This window comes from Salvia miltiorrhiza, chromosome 3, assembly GCF_028751815.1.
Source record: "Salvia miltiorrhiza cultivar Shanhuang (shh) chromosome 3, IMPLAD_Smil_shh, whole genome shotgun sequence".
In the NCBI taxonomy this organism is placed as follows: Eukaryota; Viridiplantae; Streptophyta; class Magnoliopsida; order Lamiales; family Lamiaceae; genus Salvia; species Salvia miltiorrhiza.
Window position 1 is genome coordinate 62213087 of NC_080389.1, and position 27061 is coordinate 62240147.

The 27061-nt window shown below is 35.7% G+C and overlaps 7 protein-coding genes across 8 annotated transcripts in view; 5 read left to right on the top strand and 2 right to left on the bottom strand.

The window, feature by feature from the left end:
* The window catches only part of LOC131015234 (probable glycosyltransferase At3g07620), a 1181237-nt gene that overhangs the window by 684855 nt on the left and 469321 nt on the right, over nt 1-27061 (top strand). The gene's annotated exons all lie outside the window — the stretch shown is intronic.
* LOC131015216 (receptor kinase-like protein Xa21) lies at nt 249-4575 on the top strand. Its single transcript, XM_057943503.1, has 5 exons — nt 249-1167; nt 1243-1461; nt 1537-3528; nt 3622-3972; nt 4076-4575. The coding sequence occupies exons 1-4, from the start codon at nt 261-263 to the stop codon at nt 3963-3965; spliced, it is 3462 nt and encodes a 1153-aa protein (XP_057799486.1). The 5' UTR covers nt 249-260; the 3' UTR covers nt 3966-3972; nt 4076-4575.
* On the top strand, nt 6367-10461 carry LOC131015274 (receptor kinase-like protein Xa21). Its single transcript, XM_057943600.1, has 3 exons — nt 6367-7663; nt 7739-7956; nt 8045-10461. The coding sequence occupies exons 1-3, from the start codon at nt 6757-6759 to the stop codon at nt 8102-8104; spliced, it is 1185 nt and encodes a 394-aa protein (XP_057799583.1). The 5' UTR covers nt 6367-6756; the 3' UTR covers nt 8105-10461.
* On the top strand, nt 8002-11145 carry LOC131015243 (probable LRR receptor-like serine/threonine-protein kinase At3g47570). The gene is made up of 3 exons (XM_057943547.1): nt 8002-10039; nt 10136-10654; nt 10812-11145. Exons 1-2 carry the CDS (start codon nt 8605-8607, stop codon nt 10522-10524), a joined length of 1824 nt encoding a protein of 607 aa, XP_057799530.1. The 5' UTR covers nt 8002-8604; the 3' UTR covers nt 10525-10654; nt 10812-11145.
* On the bottom strand, nt 11313-13447 carry LOC131015282 (uncharacterized). Of its 2 annotated transcripts, XM_057943628.1 has the most exons (7): nt 13099-13447; nt 12639-13010; nt 12419-12543; nt 12245-12329; nt 12042-12171; nt 11675-11953; nt 11313-11564 (listed from the first exon to the last, which is right to left on the bottom strand). In XM_057943628.1, the coding sequence occupies exons 2-7, from the start codon at nt 12932-12934 to the stop codon at nt 11433-11435; spliced, it is 1047 nt and encodes a 348-aa protein (XP_057799611.1). In that variant the 5' UTR covers nt 12935-13010; nt 13099-13447; the 3' UTR covers nt 11313-11432. The 2 variants fall into 2 exon arrangements, with proteins under 2 accessions (XP_057799611.1, XP_057799612.1); XM_057943629.1 differs by having other exon boundaries at nt 12419-13010.
* On the bottom strand, nt 14654-16245 carry LOC131015303 (uncharacterized). Its single transcript, XM_057943657.1, has 2 exons — nt 15706-16245; nt 14654-15385 (listed from the first exon to the last, which is right to left on the bottom strand). Exons 1-2 carry the CDS (start codon nt 16124-16126, stop codon nt 15276-15278), a joined length of 531 nt encoding a protein of 176 aa, XP_057799640.1. The 5' UTR covers nt 16127-16245; the 3' UTR covers nt 14654-15275.
* LOC131019134 (putative receptor-like protein kinase At3g47110) lies at nt 21564-22400 on the top strand. Its single transcript, XM_057947820.1, has one exon. The coding sequence runs from the start codon at nt 21564-21566 to the stop codon at nt 22398-22400; it is 837 nt and encodes a 278-aa protein (XP_057803803.1).

A 27061-nucleotide genomic window follows, 5' to 3' on the forward strand; every position in this document is an offset into this window, starting at 1 on the left:
TTTCAAGTGCGGATATACCTTTTTACTGATTCCTGCTCAGTTTAAATTATCCTTTTGCAAGTGGGACTTTAATTTCTCAATCTACTTTTGCAAGTGGTCTTCGTATATCTCAGTCTCATTAAGTGACTGGGGTCGACATTTGTATGGATCACTACGAGAGAGTAGGTATGGAAAACTCTCAAGTCTTGTAATATTTGTGTATATATGATCGTTGCAGTTATTAGGGACTTATCATAATACATTAATCACAATTTGCAGCCATGGAGAAAAAGCTTTATTGCATTTTGCCATATGCATTCCTAATTACCATAACCTTCCCAATGCTTTCTTCTGAATCCAAACAACCTTTGAGCCTTGCAACTGATCAAACTGCCCTTCTTTCACTCAAACATACATCTCTTTTACTTGCAACTAATTGGACCAACTCCACCTCCGTCTGCACCTGGATTGGCGTCACTTGCAGCTTGCGCCACCACAGAGTAGCTGCGTTGAATCTCTCCAACATGGCTCTCTCTGGCATCATTCCACCGCAGCTCGGACACCTCTCCTTCCTCGTCTCCCTCGACCTCACCAACAACCTTTTCCATGGAGATTTGCCACAGGAACTGTCTCTCCTTCGCCGTTTGAAGTTCATATCTTTCCGACTCAACAACTTCACCGGAGACATCCCTCCGATGTTGGGTCAGTTACCAAAATTAGAGTACTTGTCTTTAAGCAACAACAGCTTCATAGGTTCCATCCCAAAATCCCTCTCAAACCTCACAAACCTACAACTTCTTGACTTAAGATCCAATTCTCTAAGTGGAGAAATTCCAAAAGAGTTGGGAAGACTTCAAAGTCTACAAACTCTAGTTGTTCAATTCAATCATCTCTCCGGTGCTATACCATCAGCCATATTCAACATCTCGACCCTTGTATCTATGGCCTTCACATACAATGAATTGAGTGGAAGTCTTCCAACAGACATGTGCCGTAATCTTCCATCTCTAACTGGGCTTTATCTTTCTGAGAATCAATTGAGTGGCACGATTCCCTCAAATCTATCCCAATGTTCAGGGCTTGAGGTGTTGAGCCTCTCTTACAACTCTTTAAGTGGGGAGATACCTTCAGAAATCGGCTACTTAACATCGCTTCAGATTCTATATCTTGGTGGTAACAATTTGAATGGTATGGTTGAAGTTCTTATCACATAAATTTGTGTAAATAAGATTTTATTAGTTTCATGACACTTTTTTTTGCCAGGAATACTACCACATGAGATTGGCCGTCTTCAGAGTCTGGTTGCTTTTGGTGCTGAACAGAATGAGATTGGGGGCTCAATTGATTTCAATATTTTCATGAATATGTCTTCTCTGCAAACCTTATTACTATTGCGTAACAAATTCACGGGGAACCTTTCAAGGGATGTCGGGAATATTACCATGCTAACAGAGTTATACCTCTCGGAAAACCATTTTACAGGTACAACAGAGTAATTTTCATGTAAATTGGTCTGTTTAGGTACAATATGTGTTTTTGAAATCTCATGTTTTGCAGGGCTTATTCCCACTGAATTTGGCCAACTTTACCATTTGAAGAGATTAGTACTACAATTGAACAGCTTGAGTGGTTCGATTCCACATGAGCTCTTTAACATTTCAACTCTTCGGATTCTTTCACTTGTCGGCAATGCTCTGTCAGGGGTTCTTCCAACCCATTTATGCCATGGTTCTCCCTTTCTTGAACATCTTCTTCTTGGCGCAAATTCTATCACCGGGGCAATACCCAACTCCATCTCTAACTGTTCTCAACTCACAATTCTCTCACTTTTTCAAAACAAATTCAGTGGTTATATACCTACTCATCTCGGCAACCTAAGACTTCTTCAAAGACTTGAACTGAACAACAACAATCTTACCCAGGCACCATCTTCTTCCTTCATTACTTCATTGACAAATTGCAGGTCTCTAACTGATTTGTCAATTGATGATAATCCTCTAAACGGCGTCATTCCAGCTTCTGTCGGGAACTTATCTTCCTCGCTTTCAACATTCTATGCCGGCAACTGCAAATTCAGAGGCAGCATTCCAGTTGAAATAGGCAATTTAAGCAATTTGATTACATTGACTTTGCAAGCCAATGAGTTATCTGGTAATATTCCACTAACTATAAGCCATTTGCATGAACTTCAAGGATTAGATCTGTCTGATAACATGTTGGGAGGCTCAATACCACATGCTATATGTGATCTATTCAGCCTCAATACTTTAGCTATGAGCCATAATCAATTTTCAGGCCCAATTCCTAAATGTCTGGGAAATGTCTCTTCTTTAAGAAATCTTCATCTAGACTCCAACATTTTGAATTCAAGCATACCATCAAGCTTATGGGGCCTAAAAGATTTGATCCAATTAGACTTGTCCTCAAATTCATTGAATGGGTCACTACCTCTAGAGATGAGTAACTTAGGAGCAGCGATCTATATAAATGTAGAAATGAATAAGTTGTCAGGATCAATTCCGAGGAATATCGAAAAGTTGCAGAATTTGGTTCGTCTGTCTTTGGCAAATAATAGATTAGAAGGTTCTATTCCTGTGTCTATGGGAAGCATGATCAGTTTGGCATATCTCGACTTGTCGTACAACAACCTCTCTGGTTCAATTCCAAAGTCTTTAGAAGCACTTCAACACCTGGACTACTTTAATGTCTCTTTCAATAGTTTGAGTGGAGAAATTCCTAATGGAGGTTCTTTTAGAAACTTCACTGTGGATTCTTTAAAGGGTAATGAGGCATTGTGTGGAATCCCCAAGTTCCATGTCCAAATTTGCTCTTCAATTTCTAATCACAGATCAAAGAGAAAGAAGGTGGAACGAGCTTCATTTATTGTTTTCGGGGTTGTGGCTTTCATCTCAGTTGTTTCTTTGGCCTTTATAATTGTCAGAAACAAAAGGAAAGATAAGACGACTAGAGAAGTTGATGAATTGATATTCATTGTGCCGGAAAGAATCTCTTATTATGAACTGATGCAAGCAACAGAAAGATTTGATGAAAGCAATTTACTTGGCACTGGGAGTTCTTGCTCTGTTTATAAAGGAATTCTTAACAATGGGAAGGATATCGTTGTGAAGGTGTTTAACATGCAGCTAGAAGGTATTTCAAGAATATTTGATGTCGAATGTGAGATACTACGTAGCATTCGACACAGGAATCTAACAAGCGTCATAAGCAGTTGCTCCAATGAAGAGTTCAAGGCATTAGTACTTGAATATATGCCAAAGGGAAACCTTGAAAAATGGTTATATTCCCACAACTATTGCTTGAATATGATGGAAAGATTGAATATAATGATTGATGTTGCATCTGCTTTGGAGTATCTTCACCACGGTTATTCAATGCCCATTGTCCACAGCGACTTAAAGCCTAGTAATGTGCTGTTAGACGAAGACATGGTTGCCCATGTAAGCGACTTTGGGATAGCAAAGTTGTTATGCGATGGAGATAGCGCTGTGTTAACCAACACGCTAGCAACATTGGGTTACATAGCTCCAGGTGAAGTTTCTCTAAATATATTGCTTGCACTTCACTTTCAATCAATTAATTGTGGCTTCCTTTCTGAATACATCATGATTTTTGTTGTTCCAGAGTATGGTTTGGAAGGGCTAGTTTCAACAAGGTGTGATGTGTATAGCTACGGGGTGATGGTGATTGAAACTTTTACGAGAAAAAGGCCTTGTGATGATATGTTTTGCGGAGATATGAGCTTAAAGAGATGGGTAGAACTCTCACTTTCGGATATCCCAGATGAAGTGATAGATGCCAACTTAGTCAGGAATTTGAAGGAAGAAATGATTAGCAAGAATATGCAGTGTGTATCATCCATACTTGAATTGGCTCTGAAATGTTCTGCCGACTCTCCGAGGGATAGAATCAACATGAAACAAGCACACGCAGAGTTGCAGAAAATTAAACATCGATTTTCCCAATGAGATTCAAGTAAGCTATTTCAAAGTTCTATGTTATTTCTAAGATAATATTGTTCTATTACGATTTACTGATTTTCCCAATGATATTCGTGTTTCACAAATCTTTCGTGAAGGGAACCAAGTTGTGTGTCATGACATTTTGGCAAATCCAAATACTCCGATTGGTTGGTGGAATCATGCTATTCCCTTGATTGAGGAAGCCGTTCAAAAGGATATTCATATCCCAAATTTCTATCGCAAAGATAGCTAATGACGTCTTCTTCATTTGGTGGCTTTGATGAGGCATGTAGTGTTGAAGATTTTGAAGAGGCAGTAGATGCTAACTGGGGTGTGGCACTGGATAGTGGTGAGGTGGATGACATAATGAATGGAAAATTTGGCTTGGTCTTTTTGTTGGTTTTTGCTTTTATTGTTAATTCGTTCTTCTTGTTTCTGCTTTTTTTTCTCATTGTAATAGACGAGTGCTCTTTTTCCTTTACTTTACTGGTGTTTTTTCATTGGGTTTTCGCCAGAAAGGTTTTGTGCTTTCAATGGTTTGCTAGGTTTTCTTTTTCGTTTTTCTTCTTTTATATAATTTCTATTTCAACAACTGATGCTCAAGGTTTTTCTATCCTTCTTTCCTCCATATTTTATGTTCTTGAGTTTACATAGAATCTTCTTTGTCACAGCTTAAAAGGAAAAATCTTTCTTAACAACGCCTCTGCCTCTCAGATCTCATAATTTTCTTTTACATCCTCCAAAACTACTTTCAATCACTACATTCTATATTCTTTACGGTTCTAAAGAATTCATCTCCAACTTCTCTAGCAGAAATCTTCAACTTTCTTCTCACTTTCCACAGAAGACTTCTTCGTCTGTACAGAAAACTCTGATCTCTTTGTGTGTATATAAGAGCACACCATACTGCACATAACATGTTTAATTATTTTTTTTTCTCTCTTTTAAGAATTTTCAAATTTTGACTTTTATGTTTGGCCCCTATCTATTTAATTTTGTTTGGGCTCTTATTTAATAAGTGGGCTGCATTATCTTTAAGATTGGGCCGATTTATTTTAACATCTTTATTTGTTGGGTTTGCCCATTTAATTTATTAATTGAACCAATGACTAGTTAATTTGGATTGTGATTTAATTAATTAAATTTCTCATTAATTATTTCTCTACAAGTGTTATTATATGCATATAATTTTTAGATTATATGTTTTAATTTATATACTAAAGTCTTACCAATTTATAAAAGAAAAATATTTTTAAGTTGATTTTATGCTCAAGTTGAGTTTTTAAGTAAACGTCGAGCAAGGGCGTTGTTGGAACTTTAAGCCAAGAAAATGAATTTTAAATTTTATTTTGAAAACCCGAGTGTTGCGAATCCAGTTAGAATGTGATGACAAGTTATGAAGGCTAAGGCTGATTTTAGGACTACGAGCTTATGTTTAGAATTTATCTTGTAGCTAGGTCCTATAGAAGAAGATATTTAGGTTCCCGATCAAGCTTTATTAAATTGTTTGGATTGTCTCCGAATCAGATGAAGCGTTATTTACGAAATGTATGTTTGAGCTAATAAGCTCGGTTTTATGAAAAGTTAAAGTTGATGGTTCATACTTAAAATGTTTTTGCTCTCTATTGATTATTGCTTCTTCAGTGTCTCTCCTGTTGAAATTACCACAAATCTAAACCCGGGTGGTTCGGCCGGGCCAGGTAGGACGACAGCACTCCCACCTTCCTTCAACGCCTTCACGGCCTTATCGCCTTGCCCTGTTGTGATTTCCACATACATAAATCACGATTTTAATTTGAGGCAATCCATTTCTAGCGATGACTTATCTTACCAACTGTGTCGAAAACAAGATGGAATTTCTCTGGTAATTCAATTGCTATTAACTGATTTGCAGCCAATCGCAACTGTAATAATTTATTTATTAATGGTGCATTTTATAATTTTTTGGTATTGGGATTGAATATACTGGCCTTGACGTATGAACTAATTTCACACAATACTCACCGACTAATTATTTATTTTATTTATGTTGTTGGCATACAAATTATTTAAGATACATGTAAAGTGTGAATTCTAATGATTTGACATATTTTAAAAAGTAATTAGCACCAAACTTTATGAATGCATGCAAATTCAATGTTATGATTCGTAAATTTGAAATTCTCGCCATTGCAATCCATGTGCAGTTGAATAAAATTATTCAAGAATTTGATGACAACTTTTACTATAATCATGATAAAAAGTCATTGATTTCATTATGTGCCATACTCTTGTCCCCCTTTTAATTGATAGACATAATAATCTAGTATCACTTAATATTGGAAGCCAAACAATATATACATGATGTAATATATTGTGTTTTGAATGAATAATTGTAATTTTTTCAATTTCTAACTTATGCTTCTGTGAATGTAACATGAAATCTCACAACCGCTCTCACTTCATGCTGTAGAAGACAATTTTTAACAATTGATCATCTCTCAACCGCTCACTTTAAATTATCCTTTTGCAAGTGGGACTTTTCTCCATCCAAAGTTTGATTCTATATCGATCAAGTCTTCGTCTGCGTCTCCCTCTTTGTCTCAACTCTTCACCTTCGTCTTCGTCTTTGTCTCAACCTCAAGTCTTCGTCTTCGTCTTTGTCTTCTTCTCAGTCGGGCCGACATTTGTATGGACCACGAGAGAGTAGGGATGGAAAACCCACACCCATCAAGACTCTCAAGTCTTGTAATATTTCTGTATATAGCTTGCACTTATTAGCGACTTAATTATCATAATACAATCACAATTTGCAGCCATGGAGATAAAGCTTTCTTGCATTTTGCAGTATGCATTCCTAATTACCATAACCTTTCCAATGCTTTCTTCTGAAACCAAACAACCTAAGAGCCTTGCAACTGATCAAACTGCCCTTCTTTCACTCAAACATAGATCTCTTTTACTTGCAACTAATTGGACCAACTCCACCTCCGTCTGCAGCTGGATTGGCGTCACTTGCAGCTTGCGCCACCCAAGAGTGTCTGCGTTGAATCTCTCCAACATGGCTCTCTCCGCCACCATTCCACCGCAGCTCGGACACCTCTCCTTCCTCATCTCCCTCGACCTCACCAACAACCTTTTCCATGGAGATTTGCCTCAAGAGCTGTCTCTCCTTCGCCGTTTGAAGTTCATATCTTTCCGACTCAACAACTTCACCGGAGACATCCCTCCGATGTTGGGTCAGTTACCAAAATTAGAGTACTTGAATTTACGCAACAACAGCTTCATAGGTTCCATCCCAAAATCGCTCTCAAACCTCACAAACCTACAATTTCTTGACTTATCATTCAATTCTCTAAGTAGAGAAATTCCAAAAGAGTTGGGAAGACTTCAAAGTCTACAAACTCTGAATGTTCAATTCAATCATTTGTCGGGTGCTATACCATCAGCCATATTCAACATCTCGACCCGTGTAGCTATAGCTTTGACAGGCAATGAATTGAGTGGAAGTCTTTCAACAGACATGTGCCGTAATCTTCCATTTCTTGCTGGGATTTATCTTTCTGACAATCAGCTGAGTGGCGCGATTCCCACAAATGTATCCCAATGTTCAGGGCTTGAGGTGTTGGGCCTCTCTTACAACTCTTTTAGTGGGGAGATACCTTCTGAAATCGGCTACTTAACATCTCTTCAGCATTTATCTCTTGGTGGTAACAATTTGAATGGTATGGTTCAAGTTCTTATCACATAAATTTGTGTAAATGAGATTTTATTAGTTTCACGACACTTTTTTTTGCCAGGAATACTATCACATGTGATTGGCCAACTTCAGAGTCTTGTTACTTTTGGTGCTGAACAGAATGAGATTGCGGGCTCAATTGATTTCATTTTCATGAATATGACTTCTCTGCAAACCTTAATACTATGGCGTAACAAATTCACGGGGAACCTTTCAAGGGATGTCGTGAATATTACCATGCTAACAGAGTTAGAGCTCCATATGAAAACCATTTCACAGGTACAACCGAGTAATTTTCATGTAAATTGGTCTGTTTAGCTACAATCATGTGTTTTTAGCTACAGTTTTGAAATCTCATCTTTTGCAGGGCTTATTCCCACTGAATTTGGCCAACTTTACCATTTGGAGACATTATACCTACAATTGAACAGCTTGAGTGGTTCGATTCCACATGAGCTCTTTAACATTTCAACTCTTCGGATTCTTGCAATTAACAACAATGCCCTGTCAGGGGTTCTTCCAACCCATTTATGCCATGCCTCTCCCTTTCTCGAAGAACTTTATCTTGCCATAAATTCTATCACCGGAGCAATACCCAACTCCATCTCTAACTGTTCTCAACTCACAATTCTCTCACTTGCTATAAACAAATTCAGTGGTTATATACCTACTCATCTCGGCAACCTAAGGCATCTCCAAAGACTTGAACTGTCCACCAACAATCTTACCCAGGCACCATCTTCTTCCTTCATTACTTCATTGACAAATTGCAGGTCTCTAACTGAATTGTCAATTGATGTTAATCCTCTAAGCGGCGTCATTCCAGCTTCTGTCGGGAACTTATCTTCCTCACTCGAAAGATTCACTGCCACCAACTGCAAATTCAGTGGCAGCATTCCTGTTGAAATAGGCAATTTAAGCAATTTGATGATATTGGAGTTGTCAGCAAATGAGTTATCTGGTAATATTCCACCAACTATAAGCCATTTGCATCAACTTCAAGGATTAGATCTATCTCACAACATGTTGGGAGGCTCAATACCACATGCTATATGTGATCTATTCCGCCTCGACACTTTAGTTATGAGCCACAATCAATTTTCAGGCCCAATTCCTAAATGTCTGGAAAATGTCTCTTCTATAAGAATTCTTCATCTAGGCTCCAACATGTTGAATTCAAGCATACCTTCAAGCTTATGGGGCCTAAAAGATTTGAACTCTCTAGACTTGTCCTCAAATTCATTAAATGGGTTCTTACCACAAGAGATAAGTAACTTAGGAGCAGCAATACATATAAACCTATCGATGAATCAGTTGTCAAAGTCTATTCCTAGCACTATTGGGAAGTTGCAGAATTTGATTAATCTGTCTTTGGCAAATAATAGACTAGAAGGTTCTATTCCTGTGTCAATGGGAAGCATGATCAATTTGGCAAATCTCGATTTGTCATACAACAACCTCTCTGGTTCAATTCCAAAGTCTTTAGAAGAACTTCAACACCTCGACTCCTTTAATGTCTCTTTCAATAGTCTAAGTGGAGAAATTCCTAATGAAGGTTCTTTTAGAAACTTCACTACGTATTGTTTTAAGGGTAATGAGGCACTGTGTGGAATCCCCAAGTTCCATGTCCAAATTTGCTCTTCAATTACTAATCACAGATCAAAGAGAAAGAAGGTGGAACGAGCTTCATTTATTGTTTTCGGGGTTGTGGCTTTCATCTCAGTTGTTTCTTTGGCCTTTATAATTGTCAAAAACAAAAGGAAAGATAAGACGACTAGCAGAGAAGGTGATGAGTTGATATTCATTGTGCCGGAAAGAATCTCTTATTATGAACTGCTGCAAGCAACGGAAAGATTCGATGAAAGCAATTTACTTGGCACTGGGAGTTCTTGCTCTGTTTATAAAGGAATTCTTAACAATGGGAAGGATATCGTTGTCAAGGTGTTTAATATGCAGCTAGAAGGTATTTCAAGAATATTTGATGTCGAATGTGAGATACTACGTAGCATTCGACACAGGAATCTGACAAACGTCATAAGCAGTTGCTCCAATGAAGAGTTCAAGGCATTAGTACTTGAATATATGCCAAAGGGAAACCTTGAAAAATGGTTATATTCCCACAACTATTGCTTGAATATGATGGAAAGATTGAATATAATGATTGACGTTGCATCTGCTTTGGAGTATCTTCACCACGGTTATTCAATGCCCATTATCCACAGCGACTTGAAGCCTAGTAATGTGCTGTTAGATGAAGACATGGTTGCCCATGTAAGCGACTTTGGGATAGCAAAGTTGTTATGCGGTGGACATAGCTTTGTGTTAACCAACACGCTAGCAACATTGGGTTACATCGCTCCAGGTGAAGTTTCTCTAAATATATTGATTGCACTTCACTTTCAATCAATTAATTATTGTGTCTTCCTTACTGCATAAATGATGATTTTTGTTGTTCCAGAGTATGGCTTGGAAGGGCTAGTTTCAACAAGGTGTGATGTGTATAGCTACGGGGTGATGTTGATTGAAACTTTTACGAGAAAAAGGCCTAGTGATGATATGTTTTGCGGAGATATGAGCTTAAAGAGATGGGTAGAAATCTCACTTTCAGATGAAGTGATAGATGCCAACTTAGTCATGAATTTGGAGGAAGAAATGATTGACAAGAATATGAAGTGTGTATCATCCATACTCGAATTGGCTTTGAAATGCTCTGCCGACTCTCCCGGGGATAGAATCAACATGAAACAAGCACATGCAGAGTTGCAGAAAATCAAACATCGATTTACAGAAACAGCGGCGGCCGTTCGCCGGATCCTACTCGCACTCCCATTCTCTGCTCAAACTTGACACAAACAATGGAACCTGCAGGAGATTTACAGAGACGACAATGGCGGTGCACGTGTGAAGTGTGGGTGAGAAATGAAGAAGATGAAATTGAAATTGATAGAATGTAAGAGAATAACTGTCAGATTACAGAGTAAAATATTTTCGATGCTATTTCCTTTCTCTCTCTCAATTATATAGAACTCTCTTAACTAAAACAACGTTTCTTCCTTTTGAAAGTGCGACTTCCTTCTCTCCTATATCTCTAACGTATGTTGTTCCTTCTTCATAACACGGTCTCCCAATTGCAGCAGCGGCGGTAACTTACTAGGGCTCAGCTTAGTACTCACGATGGGGAAATTGGGAAGGAATGCCGCCGGCACTGAGTCGGACGACGGCGACTCACCGGAGAGGAGAGGCGGATCGAGAGAGAGAAATGGCGGCTGAGCGTGATTTAGGGAGAGATTAGAGAGAGACCGATTTTGAGGGAGTATTGAGCGTTGGGCTTTGATTATTCATTCATTGGGCCTCTAAATTGGACTTTTGGTTTAACTATGCCAATTGGACTACCTTTTATTTTAATGTATCGAACTCGAAAACTCTAATGTGAAATTTAATAGGATCCTACTCACACAATTACACGCAATTCCATTACATCCCTAATTACCACCTTTCAACACAAACCTCAAGAAACACTTATTAAGAACATAAAGTAAACTAGTGTGTAACCCGTCGAATTTCGACGGGTATCATTTACTGTTATAATTTATATAAAAAAAAAGACGTAGAAATTATTTTATAATATATTTATAAATTATAGAAATTATCCACTAAAAAATTATTAATATGATATATAAAAACATCATGTAAAACAAATTAATATCGTCCAAAAAATACTAAAAACTTGCTAGAGTCGTCTACAACGTTTATTATCAATTTATACTATCACATAATACATTATACGCTCTATTAAATGCCCAACCTTCTCCAAAAGGAACCTTAATCTTGAACATAAATTTCTCTTGAAGTAGGACATCTTGAATCTCTTTTGGAACAACAAACTCCTATAATGTAAAAAAAAAAAAAAAATACATACATTAATATATCTTAACACATGTAAACTTTTATATTACTTTTAATGAATTTTGAAAGAAAAAAAAAATTAAAAACGTACCTCTGCTCCTTCAACGTTAACTTCTGCGGCTGATTTTCCTATCACTTGCTTAATCTCCTTATCCCATAATATAATAGGCGAACTGCCAGAGTCGTCTACGATATTTATTATCAATTTATACTTCATTTCTGCTGACTCGTTAAAACTGTTGCAATACTTGCAGTAGAATTGTTTTTCTACTTTCTCCACTTGTCTGTAGCACTTTTTGCAAGATAAATAAAACCACCCCCGTTCTTTGTCAATATTAACTACAGTACCACATATCCAAAAGCTTCCACCCTATTCAAATAATACATAGTATTTAACAATAATATAATATTCAATTCAGAGATCTTGTATGTTTTTAATTGTTGTCTCATTTTCTAACCTCTGAATTCTCACAAAGCTCTTTTATGGTTGTCACGGTGACTCCATCTTCAAGCTCATCAATAACAGTTGAGCTTATTGATTGTGAAGTGTTTGAAATAACCATAGTGCTTAAGCCAGAATGAATAAGTCTTGAAATATTAAAACATGGTTAGCAATTAGAATATATATATATAATCAATCGGTTAGATAAACGAAAGGTACCTCTGCTTGAATTCATGTATGTCAGGTATATCTTCATTCAACAAAATTTTAGTAACTTGATATCTACTTTGCACTTTTACAGTACCTATAAATTTTAAAATTAACAAAATTTTAAATATTGTGAAGTTATTGCTTAAAGTTATAAATTCAGTTAAGATTGAAGATTGTACTTACCTCGAAACATACTTAGGCTGCAAAATTGTAATACAATAACGTTGACATCCATTTGGCGTTCTTCATATTGATTCATGAATATATCAACATAATTATCCCACAGTGTGCAAGATATTGTCTTTCCCCTTTAATAAATATTATACAATATTGCAAGAACAACAAAAGTTAAGTTTTAATAATAAAGAAAGAATGACCAAAATATATATACATAAATACTCACTCGATATCAATAAGAGTAAGATCCAATGTTTTTTTTTCTTTACCATCTCGAGTTATCTGTTTTGTTGGATTAGGCTTCGAGGCGACTTTGCCTATAATATCTGCACGAGCCACATACGTCATAACTAAGAGTTTGTAGCGTATATAAAAAGGTCGTGAATGCATAAATGATATTAGGAAACATTGTATTAGTTTCAACTCTAACTTGTGTGTTTCCATAAAAAGTTGCTTTGTACTTATGTGACGTAACTCTAAACTTTGATTGATTATGTGTAACACCGAAGTTCCGTATAGCATAAAGCCCTCCTTCTTCAAATTTAGAGATGAACTTAGATATTATAAATTTTGATGCCGTGAAATGATACCTAGTTCCCTGCAGTTTGAACATTTTAATCATTATATCTATATCAATATGCATTTACATATTCATTTAATCATAAAGCTTGATATATAAATTATACCTCTATATCATGGAATATGCATTCAAAACTATTTAACTCGTCATTTTTGGTTGAAGGCATGCCATAAGATCTTATAAGTCTCGCTTTAACTGTAGGTGTCATTGACAAAGGGTGAAGCTCGTTGAAGAGTGACCACATCCCCATCATTAAAGTTTTTCAATATAATGAAACTGTAACAACACGTGCAATAAATCCAAATTAATTTAGAAGATCGGCACATCAACAATATAAACCAACATTGTTATTCTATATTAGAAAGTTTACGAACTTTAACCAATATAAATAATAGAAACTTTATTTAATAAACCAAAGGTAGAAAATGCATAGAAGATCGGCACATTTCTCAAACCCATAGCCGCCAGCCACCGCATTAGCTCAAGAATATTCTGACTGTCACGAGCTTCATCACTATCCATAACATATGGCATGTACTTAACTTTACTAAGGTCCTTGAAAGAAATTGAACAACAGGCTTCTATCCTCAAAATAATAAAGCAAAAAAAAAAAATCTCCAAAAACTTAAAAGAAAAAGAAGTATCATCAAATCCTTTTACATTTCTCTACTATTATGAAAGGGAAAAAACATCATTACCTATATCATGTCGAAGTGCAGCTAACTACACCTGAACAGCAAGACAACAACATCTCAACTATTACGATATTAGCATAAAATTAATAACATAACAACATATTAGTAGCTTCATAGAGCTTAAAAGCTTAATAAAAGACCATATGGCATCCGCACAACAACTCAATTCACAATCATCTTCATTTGGAAGTAAAAAGAGAAAACATCTAGTCCTCAAGGGTAATGACATACATTCATGCCATGAACAAAGTAATTTGCAAGAATGATACAGTGATCAAATTGAAATTAAATAAAATGCTTTAGTATGATTACAGTCGTGCTCATCATACCAGCAGCATATTAGAACGGACCCATGATCACCAAAGCCAAGTATGTGTGTGCCAATCAAGCAGAAAAACCATTTAAAGAAATAGATAACAAAAAATCAGGAGAAAGGACAACAAAATCACCAAGAAACATGGGCATTAAAGCAACTGGTCTTTTATCAATCTGTATCAGAATACTTGCCTAGCTTCCACTATCAGAAACTGAAATAAATGAAAGAACAAAGAATAACCTAAACTCAAGACTTTGGAACCACCAGAAGCTTTAATACTACATAACAAAGTTTCTCCTGAATAATAACAAAATAGGCATCTCTCCATCTCTTATTCAACACTAATGCACTGCATACCATTGAAAATCCCACTGCATAACCCAAAGACACCAACCTCCTTGACGATTAGTCTCTCTCTCTTTCTCTCTCTACATAATTATTAAATAAAAATGCTGATAGAATTCGGCTCATAAGGGATCCGCTACTTGGAGAGTTTACCTGTTTGTGTGAGACTCTCCTTTCACTTGTGAGAGCCCGGGGTGGCTACCTTGTTCGTCGAGACAGCGGAGTCTCCGACGACGGCACAGGGACAGTGGCGAGTCGGGGAGGCAAGGTTGAACGACTGTGAATTAAAGCAATCACATAGAGTTAATTAACAAAATCCAAACAAAAAATCTGAAAAAATATAAATGAAAAGGTGAATCGCAGACAAACAGCAATAGAAGAAGAAGAAGAAGCTTACCGCCACGACGAATTGTAAAAACACGATTGTGGTGTTAATAATTCAAGGTAATGAATTTATAGATAAAAACCTAGGGTTTAAGTTTCCTTTGTTATAAAAATTAGAATCCTACCTGGCGCACAACTGACGGACAGCAAATGGCAGAGCAGATGATATAATATGTTGGTTTGCAGAATGATACAACCTACTTTGGTGATTCGATTTCCATTAACAAAAATCATAATATAGTCATCCTTTTGAAGCAAACCGTTGAATAAAATGACATCAATCCAGGAAGATATTTTTTGGCATCAAAATAGCATCATTTTTTAGTACCAACTATAAGCAAAGAAAAATAATATCAGATAGCCCAAAAGAATCATCCATGCAACACAACTACAATCTCGAACACAATAAGAATTTTATGGCAAATATCAGAATTCGGGGTTGAAAATAAATTAGAATAATAATTAAATAAAAATGCTGATGGAATTCGGCTCATAAGGGATCTGCTACTTGGAGAGTTTACCTGTTTGTGTGAGACTCTCCTTTCACTTGTGAGAGCCCGGGGTGGCTGCCTTGTTCGTCGAGGCAGAGGAGTCTCCGACGACGGCACAGGGACAGTGGCGAGTTTTCAGGAAGGGAAGGCACGGTTGAACGACTGCGAATTAAAGCAAACACATAGAGTTAATTAACAAAATCTAAACCTAAAAACTGGACAATATAAATAAAAGGTGAATCGCAGAAGAAGAGTACCGCAGCTATGAATTGGATAACAGGATGTGGCGTTAATAATTCTATCAAATGAATTTATAGATAAAAATCTAGGGTTTAAGTTTCCTTTGATAAAATTCTTTCCAAAAAAATTTCTTTCTAAACTTTACAATCATTCTATATTTAAATAGTTTGCAGCAACCGAAAATTAATTAGCATGATATGATTTGCTTATTTTTGTTAAATAAGCAAAAATAAAAAACTTACCATAGCCGGCCGTGGTCTTCAGCGCTTCGCGACCGCCGGAATCTGTAGGTAGGGGGGGAAGCCGGGAGGGCAGATCGCCGGGGGATGGAAATGGAGGTGGTATCGGAGAAGGTGGAAGGGGCAGATTGAATTCGCCACAACTCCCAAGGAAGGTTAGAGGGACGGCAGTGCTGACTTGAGGCCGGACTGCGGCGAAATACAGCGGGAGGAAGGGGAGTCTGGTCTGGAGACGCCAAATATCATAGAATCGCGGCGGGGGTGGGGGAAAAGTCCTGTGTGGAGAAGCGAAATGGAGGGAATTAGATGGAGGTGGCAGGTGGCGGCGGCCGGCGATTTCTGATTTTCCCCAAATCAATTTTGGGGAGTCGGCAGATCGGAGGGCTGGCGGGGGAATCATGGTGAAGGAAAAGAGAGGTGACATATCTCGGTGGTGGCCGGCGCGACGAAGGCGGCTTGGTGGTGAGAGTTGCAGGGAATTGTGGCAGGTGGCGGCGGTGGAAATTTGATGGAGGAGAGGAGAAGGTCGAATTCATAGAATGTTTAATTGTGATGATATAATAAATAAAACAACTTAATTAAATAATATAAATAACATAACTTATGTGGAATTATATTGCCACGTCAGCGATAGAGAATTGAGGTAGAGGCTCTAGAATTGCAGGGATTTTAAATCCTGAATTCTTAGATAGGCCACGTAGGACCCCGGATTAAGGAGAGAGCAGGATTCCTTAATCGTATTATATATTGATGTCTGAAACATGAAGCTCTACTATCATTCATGGCATTTAGTCACCTAAGAAAAACATTAAGACTAAGAGGGTGTATTATATTCAGATTCTATAAGATTTTTTTGTATTTTAAATATTCATAGGTAGTCACAAGTTACGTTTTTTTTTTTTTTTTTTTTTTTTTAATGTTATCTGTATACCTCTGCAATATATATAGTGATATTATGTATTAGTGTGCTCTACATATGGGGGGAAAATCCTTATATACATAACAGTATGATGCGCACATACATAACAAAAAAAAATATCGTTATTTATATCTATTATACATAACTTTTATTACGGTTATAAAAGAATTCACAACTATGAGTCTTAAATTATTAAGTGTCAGAAACAAAAATAGTTTATATTTTAAAAAAAATATATTTTATACTAGTAGTATTATCTAAATGATGTATTAAAACTCGGCATGCTATATCTTGTCAATGACATTTAACAGAAGCATAAATTAAAAAATAGAAAAAATAATTTATAATTATCCATTCAAAATACAATATGTAATGAAAAGTTAAATTGGCAACCCAAATTATCAACAAATAAAATCCAACCCATATACAACATGTTCAAAATCCAACCCAAAAAACAGCCCAAGTCCAACCCATATTATATTATATATATATTCCATTTGTCTTTGTCTGCGTCTTTGCCTTTAAGTCTTCGTCTTTGTCTTTGTCTCAAGTATATACATAACGATTTCTTACGTATTTAAATGTAACATATTGTGTTTTGAATGAATAATTATAATTTTATTTTTATTTCTAACTTATGCTTCTGTGAATATAACATGAAATCTCACAACCGCTCTCAGTTCATGCTGTAGAAGACAATTGATGTAGCCATTGATTACAAAAGAAATTATGCATCATCAAAAGAGAAGGTCACACCAATCGTTGCAACCCGTGGTGCAAGGCATAAAAGTGGTAATGGTTTATTCATCTTAAGGGCCCGTTTGCTATGCATGATAATTGTGTGATAAACACCTATAGCACCCTAACATATTAGTTGCTTCAAAAATCAAAGCTCTTTCTAAATCAGTGGTCGTTATCTACTATTTATATCTTTTGAATTCTGTATCACATCTGAGAGTGATTATTATAACAGCTTTTTTATATTTCTTACCAAACATGATATTGATATCTAATAAATTAATAGATATCCCAGTCAAAAACATCACGCATTATCTCATACTACGTAGCAAACGAGCCCACATATTTTGCATGGTATGTATATTAGCTAAAATTGTTTAAAAGATGAAACACAATATCATATTTAGATGGGTTAAGTCCGTCAGAATTATATGTATAAATTTTTACTTGAGTCAAAACTTTATAATAATCCAAACTAAAACATCGGCATTTTAAATAATTCAAATTTGATAAGAGTAGATTTCTTCTGTTTTAATTTTACACGTATCGGATCTAATACTTAGAATTCTAAAGAATTCTATTTAATTTTTGAATTTATGAATTGAGGACTTATATTAGGGTCTTACATGCATCGGTGCCATGCAAGCTTTTGTAATGAATTAATAGATTTTCTTAAATAATAGATTATCAAATAAAATAACGTTAATTACACGTACAACGTACGTTCTTCCTGCTAGTTAGAATAAAAGGATGATACACTTATATAAAATAGAAAATTGTTTAGATATATATAGCATCAACGCATGTAAGTGAATATCCTTTTTTTTTTTTTTTTTTTTTGAGAATGTGAATCCAATTTCGCTTTACATTATTTCCAAAAATAAGTCACATTTTCTCAAAAAAGACAAAAGTCGCATAAAATTCTACGTAAACCTTTCGATTAATGGAAAAGTTTTCGCACTATTGTAATGAATGGGGAATGATATTTTCACACACGCTAACCAATTAGGATTAGACTTGTTAGAATTAAAATGAAACATATTCTAATCATAAAAAAAAATGAAACATATTCGACATGGATCACATTAATGCACATCATATTTGTCTTTCATCATTACATGCATCTACATGTCCCGCTAAAAATCATTATATCAAAAGAATTTACAAGTAAAAAAAAAACAATGATTCATAAATTAAAAATTTGACCTCAAATGAATATGTTGAATTAAATTAAAAATTTTGACCTCAGATGAATATGAAAATTCAACTTATCAATTAAACAGTGGAATGCGCAGATAGCTTTTGTTATCCAAAAGTTTGATTGAAGGGTAAATTGTCCATAAATGTAATAATTTTCAGTATTTTTTAATTTTAACATAATTTTTAAAATATTACAACAATATCATGACCCCCTTTCTTTCCAAAATAAAAGAAATCAAAGAAAAATTTGGTTATGTCGCCTTGGTTTGCGCTATGTGGACTTAATAGTACTGGGCCTGCCCATACACTTGAACAATGGATAAGGTTAATTTTCACTCATCGAAATATCAATTATAAATTTCATTTAAATACATTAAATTGCTAAAATCACAATAAATATAAATCAAAATATTACAGTTTAGAAAAATTATTTAGAAATGATCGCGTGCCCATAGGCCATAACTAGGTATATTAATATGTTTACTGAACAATGTGATAGTGTGTCTGGAGCTTATGTTTTGATTTGGAATTCGATACTCCCTCCGTCCACCAAAAAATGTCATAATTTGTCGTTTTAGTATGTCCACAAAAAGATGTCTTAATCTATTTTTAGTACTCCCCCCGTCCCACCATTTTAGTCCCCTCCCACTTTTCACACATATTAAGAAAATGCATTTAATTTTTATATTTTTATCTTTTATACCCTTATCTATTATTTTCACACATCCTTTTTCACATTTAAGTGAAGCATTAAATAAGGTTAATTTAGTAAAAACAATATTTTTATATAGTATTAATTAGAAAAGTGGACTATCTTTTTGGAACATCTCAAAATGGAATAAGGACTAAAATGGTGGGACGGAGGGAGTATAATTTGTGGATCTCTTTCTTCACTCACTAACTCGTGGATTCTTTCTTGTTCATTCACTAACCTAATTAACCTTTTCCACTATTCTTAATTTATGGGCCCTTTTATCCACTCACTAAATATACAACACAAATTTTCTTAAAATGCGTGTCATCCTCAGGCGGACAAAGAGGGTATTTGTTATCATACACAATTAAAACATACTTCCTCAGTTCTACTTTACTTGGCATAGTTTTTTTTTGGATCGTCCCATCTAACTTGGCTTGTTTCATTTTTTAGTAATAAAATTTTACTATATAATAAATATGAATTTACATATTTTACACTATACTTTTATTATTATTATTATTATTATTATTATTATTATTATTATTATTATTATTATTTAATTAAAAAAATAAACTTTTTTTAGGCATTCCCATATGCATGGGAATAGGCATTTCATCGGAAATGACGATTCTCATTACAAAAACTATACATGCCATAGGATTGGGAATGGGCACAGGAATCACCATTCCATTCTCATTTCATTCCTACATACCAGTGATGCCCTTATATGTGATTAGCAAGTACGGAGCTAAGCTATCTTTACAAGTTTAGGTTGATTTTAAATCCAAACTATTAATTTGCCGATAAAATAATTTGAATTTGAGGGTTACGATCAATTCCCTATCATCAAACTGTCGACCTCACAAATTGAGGGGGAAAAAAAACATATTTTAAACTTTTAATAACCTGTTCATTTTAAATTCATTTTTATGACTTTTATAACATATTAAAGATCTTCTGAAAACAACTTAAGATGCGCATTGAATATTTTTCTCATAAATTAAATTTGATGATGTTTAGAAAATAATTAAAATTATAAATAAAGAAGAGAAAAAATAGTTAAAAAATTGATGGGAGAAGAGAGATTATAAAAATTGGAGGGAAAATTAAGATGAAGAGAGTAAATTCCTCTTTTATATATTACATACATAGATAATAGTAATGTTTTTTACATGTAATTTGTTTGTTGTATGTTGATCAGCCGTCCCCAGATTTGGTCAAAAAATAAAGCTGTTTGGATATAATTAAATGGGGAGTGATTTTTGGACACCGGATGTCTTAGACACCTTCATAAAAAATCAGATTTGGTCAAAAAATAAAGCTGTTTGGATATTTAGTGATTTGTCTAAAATATCATTTCCAAAAATATATTCAACCGATTTTGCTATTCTTTTCAATTTTTATATATTTTTATATAAAAAATTAGTAAACTTGGAAAAAAATATTTAAAAAATATAAAAATAAAAATAATAACAAAATCGATTGAATATATTTTTGAAAATAATATTTTAGACAAATCACTAAATAGAAAAAAATCAATCAAATTAAACATCAAGAAAAAACTGATTTTTTATGATGGTGTCTAAGACACTTGGTGTCCAAGTAAAGACGCTTTTGGACTGCTTTAAATAAAAACTAAAGCAAAGAATTCGAGTTTCCCCTTTTCTCTTTAGACCATATATATTACAGCTTTTTTAAAAGCTTTGGTTTAATCGATTAATTTGCAAAAGATGCACTTTATTTTTTGTCTTGTATCAACTTTTATTTTTCGGGATAATATATAATGGACTATACATGGTGTACCTTATATAATTTTACTTTATTTTACTAGAGAAAGTAAAAATTAGAAAACTTGAATTAATAGGTGGAAATGAAATGAAATGAAAGAAAAGACTCGCAAAGATTAGTTGGGATGATCAAGAATTCAAGATGCATCCATTTTCCAAAAGGTGAAAAAGGAGTGGAAGAAACAGAAAAACATAGATAGGTCCCATGCACCACTACAAGTTTTCTAAGTCAAAAAGTTTAGAAAAATATTGAAATTTATGTTGTATGAATCGGAATCATGATCATTGCATTATAAATTTATAGATATAAAGATTAATATAGCCTGCAATATTATCATAATTGACATATTAATATATCACACTCAAAGGGAAAAACAAACAACAAAAAAGCTAGACATCAAAAGCCACAACCATGAAGACTCTCAAGTCTTGTAATATTTGTGTATATATATGATGATGATTGTTGGATGCAGTTATTAGCGACTTCATTATCATAATACATCAATCACAATTTGCAGCCATGGAGAAAAAGCTTTATTGCATTTTGCAGTATGCATTCCTAATTACCATAACCTTCCAAATGCTTTCTTCTGAAGCCAAAGCCAAACAACCTCTGAGCCTTGCAACTGATCAAACTGCCCTTCTTTCACTCAAACATACATCTCTTTTACTTGCATCTAATTGGACCAACTCCACCTCCGTCTGCAGCTGGATTGGCGTCACTTGCAGCTTGCGCCACCACAGAGTATCTGCCTTGAATCTCTCCAACATGGCTCTCTCCGCCACCATTCCACTACAGCTCGGCCACCTCTCCTTCCTCGTCTCCCTCGACCTCTCCAACATGGCTCTCTCCGCCACCATTCCACTACAGCTCGGCCACCTCTCCTTCCTCGTCTCCCTCGACCTCTCCAACAACCTTTTCTATGGACATTTGCCACACCAACTGTCTCTCCTTCGCCGTTTGAAGTTCATATCTCTCCGACTCAACAACTTCACCGGAGACATCCCTCCGATGTTGGGTCACTTACCAAAATTAGAGTACTTGTCTTTACGCAACAACAGCTTCATAGGTTCCATCCCAAAATCGCTCTCAAACCTCACAAACCTACAATTGCTTGACTTATCTTACAATTCTCTAAGTGGAGAAATTCCAAAAGAGTTTGGGAGACTTCAAAGTCTACAAACTCTATCTGTTCAATTCAATCGTCTATCCGGTGCTATATCATCAGCCATATTCAACATATCGACCTTGGTGACTATAGATTTGACAGGCATTGAATTGAGTGGAAGTCTTCCAACAGACATGTGCCGTTCAAACTCTTACTGTGCTAAGTTTAAACTTAAATTTTCATTTTAAGTTTAAACTTATCAGTAGCATTGCCTGTATTGAGCTTTTGATGTAATGCCCATGGAACTAGCCTTTGATATGGTAAATATGTAGACACCAGATTCGGTTAAGATGTTTCTCATTTTCTTTCACAGCATCCTAAAAAATTGTTTCATAACTGCTGATATATATGAAGAATATTGTTTCTATTTGTATCCTGCTTTGAAATGGAAAGAGCTTGTCTATGAATCATAGTCGCAAGAAAGATTGAATACTTCCATATTGATTTTATTGAAATTATGCTACAAATGCACCTTTTGTTAATGAAGGAGTATAGTATATACACAGACAAGTAAATGTTGTTAATGAAAAGTATAAGTTGGTTTCAAATATCTAATCAATGAGTTCAGCTACAAGTTCAAGGGTTGCATGACCAACTTTCTTCCTCAGTAAGATTATCATTCCGACTGCATCGACCTCGTCTCCGATGACTACCACTCGATCTTTCTCGTCCCCTTCTAGCTTCACCGACACCACACCTTTCCACATATAAACACAGTTAGGAAAGAAAAAATAAAAGCAAGAGAATACATGAATGCATAGTATATTTTGAAGCCCCTTTGATCTATAATCACCTGATGTCATGGCCGCAATAGTCATGGCCTTGGATCTGCATTTTTTGCATCTGAACTTTATCTTAATAACTATTTTTTGAACAAGGATCACGTAATTAGATATCTGCAGATAATTTATTTGAGAAGGAAAATTGATATATACATGTAGTATGTATACCCGCATGATTTGAACAAGATAACAGATTATTGGTGGAAGATGAAGATGAATGCAGAGTTGCTGATGCAAGCTTTTTTGGAATCTAGTACTGCATTAGAGTGTGTATATATATGGATTTAAACTTAAATGTGGATGTAGTAATTGAAGGAAACGATCGAACGCGGCAACGACCCTAAAATTTAGCGTCAAGAAACTGGGTTTTATTTTGTAAGTGAAGGTTATAGTCATGTTCTGTTTGAAGCTTAATTAAAGAATGTAATCACATGACATGACAGCATATCTTTTTAAGTTCGTTCCTACGTGTTAGTGCGTTCGCAATTGCGCTCATTGACTTTTTCATTTCTCAATAGCATTAGGGTTTAGACTAAAAAAACATGAAGTTACTATTTTAACGTGATTTTTGAAGTGTGACGAATTAAATCATCATATTTTTAAATTTTGCAACCCCTAATTTTTTCTCAATCATTAGATTGTTGAGATGAAGTTTACGTGGATTAGTCCTCCTTTATATTACGACATTGTTTACAATAAAATTGCTAGATATTGGAAATCATATATGGTGCAAGTACAAGATACAGTTACTCTCTCCGTCCATCAATTCGTGTCCTAGGGGGAGGGGTACGAGTTTTAAGAAAAAAATGTATTGTTTATTTGTTGAGTGAAGAAAGGAGCACGACTTTTAAGAAAAATGATTTATTTGTTAAGGAAATAGTTACTAAAATTGGGTAAGGCACGAATTGGTGGACGGAGTGAGTACTTTATAACTTGAAAAAAAATTTGAAATTGTGCGAAACTGTGTTGTTTAGATCTCACAAAAATGACGTCGTCTTTACTAATTCACGTAAGCTCCAATTAAGGTGGAAAACACCTTAATTGTTAAGGTCTGTATGAGATGATACTCAGATGACATGTTATCTTAATTAAGTTATTTCTTATTCATCAGTTTTAAAAATCAGCTGAGTGGTGTGATTCCCACAAATCTATCCCAATGTTCACGGCTTGAGGTATTGAGACTCTCTTACAACTCTTTAACTGGGGAGATACCTTCAGAAATTGGCTACTTAACATCTCTTCGGGAGTTATATCTTGGTGCTAACAATTTGAATGGTATGGTTCAAGTTCTTATCTATACTAATAGAAAAAGAGCCTAAGCATTTTATGTGACAACTTGTGGATTGCCTATTTTACCCCTATCATATATTTTATATTATAATATTTATAAAATAAATTTAATAGCTTATTGCATTAGTTATCGGATACATCAAATAGATTAGCATAGCTGCATTAGTTATCGGATACATCAAATAGATTAGCATTACTTTAGAATTCTAATTGCATTAGGATTCTCTCTCTAAAGCTTTAATAGCTTATTGCATTAGTTATCGGATACATCAAATAGATTAGCATTAGTTTAGAATTCTAATAATTCTGGCGAAACTACATATTGATCATTCAGCGCGCACCTGCTCACGTCGACGCCATTCGCACCTCCGGCCGGCCAACGAATCGCTGTCGTTCCCATCCGCTGTCTCGCCCTCTCGCCGCCAACCAAGCTTCAAGTTTGTGATTTTGGTTTATAATCTAATTCTGGCGAAACTACATATTGATCAATCAGCGCGCACCTGCTCACGTCGACGCCGTTGGCACCTCCGGCCGGCTAACGAATCGCTGCCGTTCCCATCTGCTGTCTCGCCCTCTCGCCGTCAACCGTCTAGGGCTCTATATGTCGCTCTCCAGTCAGGTAGGTAAGCCCTCAAACTACAAACTGTTATTTCTTTATATGAGACATGAGTACGTTGATTTCTTTGAGTGCATTCCACAAATATAACAAATGCTTCAATATTATTTAATTTGCTTAACCCCTTCGAGCTCCTAAGAGACTTCCTATCATCATGTTTGGTGGTTTATTCATACTGCACACCTTCTCCGAGGTTGCCTCTCTCTCTCTACATCTTCCACTATGTTAGGAACAAGATGCAATCGCAGCTTCTCGAACCTCAAATACAAACACGATCAACACACAAGAATGAAAACCAAGAAGCGTAGACGCGGCGATTTACGTGGTTCAGCCTCTCGGCTTACATCCACGGAGGGTTAACTGCGATGTATATTATTCAACTCGAGATCAAGAATACAAGTACAAAAAACGAGAATCAATCAAAGAAGCAACAACCAAGCTTCAAGCCCTAATTCTCTTCTTTTGTAACTCTCCTTATCTTTCCTCTCAAGTCATGCACACAGCGTGCTCTCAATCTATCTGCTGGAATATGTGAAAAGGAAAGAAAATACATATCAAATATGACAAAAGGGAAAAATCTGCTACGCTGCACAGATGCTGCTCCCAACTGAATCACAACGGATCCAACTGAACTTACACAACAGCTGCATGCATGCATTTAATCAAATTGCATGTGAGACCTTCGACTTTGCATATTTGTGTAGGCACCCCCATTCACAAATCTCCACCTTGCATACAATAATATGCAACAAACAATATACACCAAAACCAGATTCCCCTCAATCTTTGAGCCCCATTACAGAGCTCCCCCTTAAAGAAAACTTAACAAGAGAGTAAGTTCACTAACTTGCAGCAATACCTGAATTTTTCACCAGATAAAGCTTTAGTTAGCATGTCTGCTGCGTTTTCATCCGTTGACACCTTCAACACCTCAACAACCTTCTTGCTTATGATGTCTCTGATAAAATGCAAACGCACATCTATGTGCTTTGATCGTTCATGGAAAACTTGGTGTTTTGCTAAATGCAGAGCACCCTGATTATCACAGAGCACACTGACCTTTCCCAGCTCTACTCCAAATTCAGACACGATCCCTTTAAGCCAAATGGCTTCCTTCACTGCTTCTGTCAGCCCCATATACTCTGCCTCGGTTGTGGATAAGGCCACAACTGATTGCAAACTTGACTTCCAACTCACAGCAGTGCCAAACAAATTGAAAACATATCCATATTGTGATTTTCTGGAGTCCATATTCCCTGCATAATCAGAGTCAACAAAACCAACCAAAATATCATCCTTTTCAAAAGTAGATTTTTTAAACATAATCCCCAATGCTGCATTTCCTTTTAGGTATTTGAACAGCCATTTCAGAGCCAACCAATGTTCTTTACCAGGATCAGCCATATACCTGCTAACTACACTGATTGAGTGAGCAATATCAGGCCGAGTGCACACCATAGTATACATTGCACTTCCCACCATATTAGCATATGGAATTCTGCTCATCTCTTCTTTCTCTGATTTGTTTGATGGCCTTTGCTTCTTCTCCAATTTGCAATGTGAGCCCAAAGGAACTGAGACTGCTCTGGATTCATGTAGATGATATCTCCTCAAGATTTTCAGAATGTAATCCTCTTGATTTAACCACAGATACCCTCTTTTTCTATCTCTCTTGATATCCATACCAAGTATCCTCCTTGCACACCCAAGATCCTTCATTTCAAACTTATCATTTAACTCCAGCTTTAGCTTTTCTATCTCTGCAAGATCCTTCCCAGCTACTAACATATCATCCACATACAAGAGTAGATATGTGTAGCTGCCATTTTCTGCTTTTCTGATGTATACACAAGAATCATACTGTGATCTTGTAAATCCCAATTCCATCATATAACTGTCAAACTTAAGATACCACTGCCTTGAAGCTTGTTTTAATCCATAAAGGGATCTTTTCAACAAACAAACCTTATCAGCATTTTCAGGCAGCATGAACCCTTCTGGTTGAGTCATATAAATGGTTTCCTCCAAATCTCCATGGAGGAAAGCGGTTTTAACATCTAACTGATGAAGCTCAAGGTTGTAGTGATTTACTAATGCTAGCAAGATTCTGATTGAACAGTGCTTAACCACTGGACTGAACACCTCATTAAAATCCACTCCT

Excerpts from the sequence above, each read along its gene's own strand:
- LOC131015216 (XM_057943503.1), top strand. The coding sequence starts at position 261 with ATGGAGAAAAAGCTTTATTGCATTTTGCCATATGCATTCCTAATTACC. Across the intron at positions 1,168-1,242 it reads TGGTGGTAACAATTTGAATG|GAATACTACCACATGAGATT; the intron begins GTATGGTTGAAG and ends TTTTTTTGCCAG. Across the intron at positions 1,462-1,536 it reads CTCGGAAAACCATTTTACAG|GGCTTATTCCCACTGAATTT; the intron begins GTACAACAGAGT and ends CATGTTTTGCAG.
- LOC131015274 (XM_057943600.1), top strand. The coding sequence starts at position 6,757 with ATGGAGATAAAGCTTTCTTGCATTTTGCAGTATGCATTCCTAATTACC. Across the intron at positions 7,664-7,738 it reads TGGTGGTAACAATTTGAATG|GAATACTATCACATGTGATT; the intron begins GTATGGTTCAAG and ends TTTTTTTGCCAG. Across the intron at positions 7,957-8,044 it reads ATATGAAAACCATTTCACAG|GGCTTATTCCCACTGAATTT; the intron begins GTACAACCGAGT and ends CATCTTTTGCAG.
- LOC131015243 (XM_057943547.1), top strand. The coding sequence starts at position 8,605 with ATGATATTGGAGTTGTCAGCAAATGAGTTATCTGGTAATATTCCACCA. Across the intron at positions 10,040-10,135 it reads ATTGGGTTACATCGCTCCAG|AGTATGGCTTGGAAGGGCTA; the intron begins GTGAAGTTTCTC and ends TTGTTGTTCCAG.
- LOC131015282 (XM_057943628.1), bottom strand. The coding sequence starts at position 12,934 with ATGCTATACGGAACTTCGGTGTTACACATAATCAATCAAAGTTTAGAG. Across the intron at positions 12,330-12,418 it reads CAGCCTAAGTATGTTTCGAG|GTACTGTAAAAGTGCAAAGT; the intron begins GTAAGTACAATC and ends TAAAATTTATAG. Across the intron at positions 11,954-12,041 it reads AGCTTTGTGAGAATTCAGAG|GGTGGAAGCTTTTGGATATG; the intron begins GTTAGAAAATGA and ends TTATTTGAATAG.
- LOC131015303 (XM_057943657.1), bottom strand. The coding sequence starts at position 16,126 with ATGTCACCTCTCTTTTCCTTCACCATGATTCCCCCGCCAGCCCTCCGA. Across the intron at positions 15,386-15,705 it reads GAAGACCACGGCCGGCTATG|TCGTTCAACCGTGCCTTCCC; the intron begins GTAAGTTTTTTA and ends TTTAATTCGCAG.
- LOC131019134 (XM_057947820.1), top strand. The coding sequence starts at position 21,564 with ATGGAGAAAAAGCTTTATTGCATTTTGCAGTATGCATTCCTAATTACC.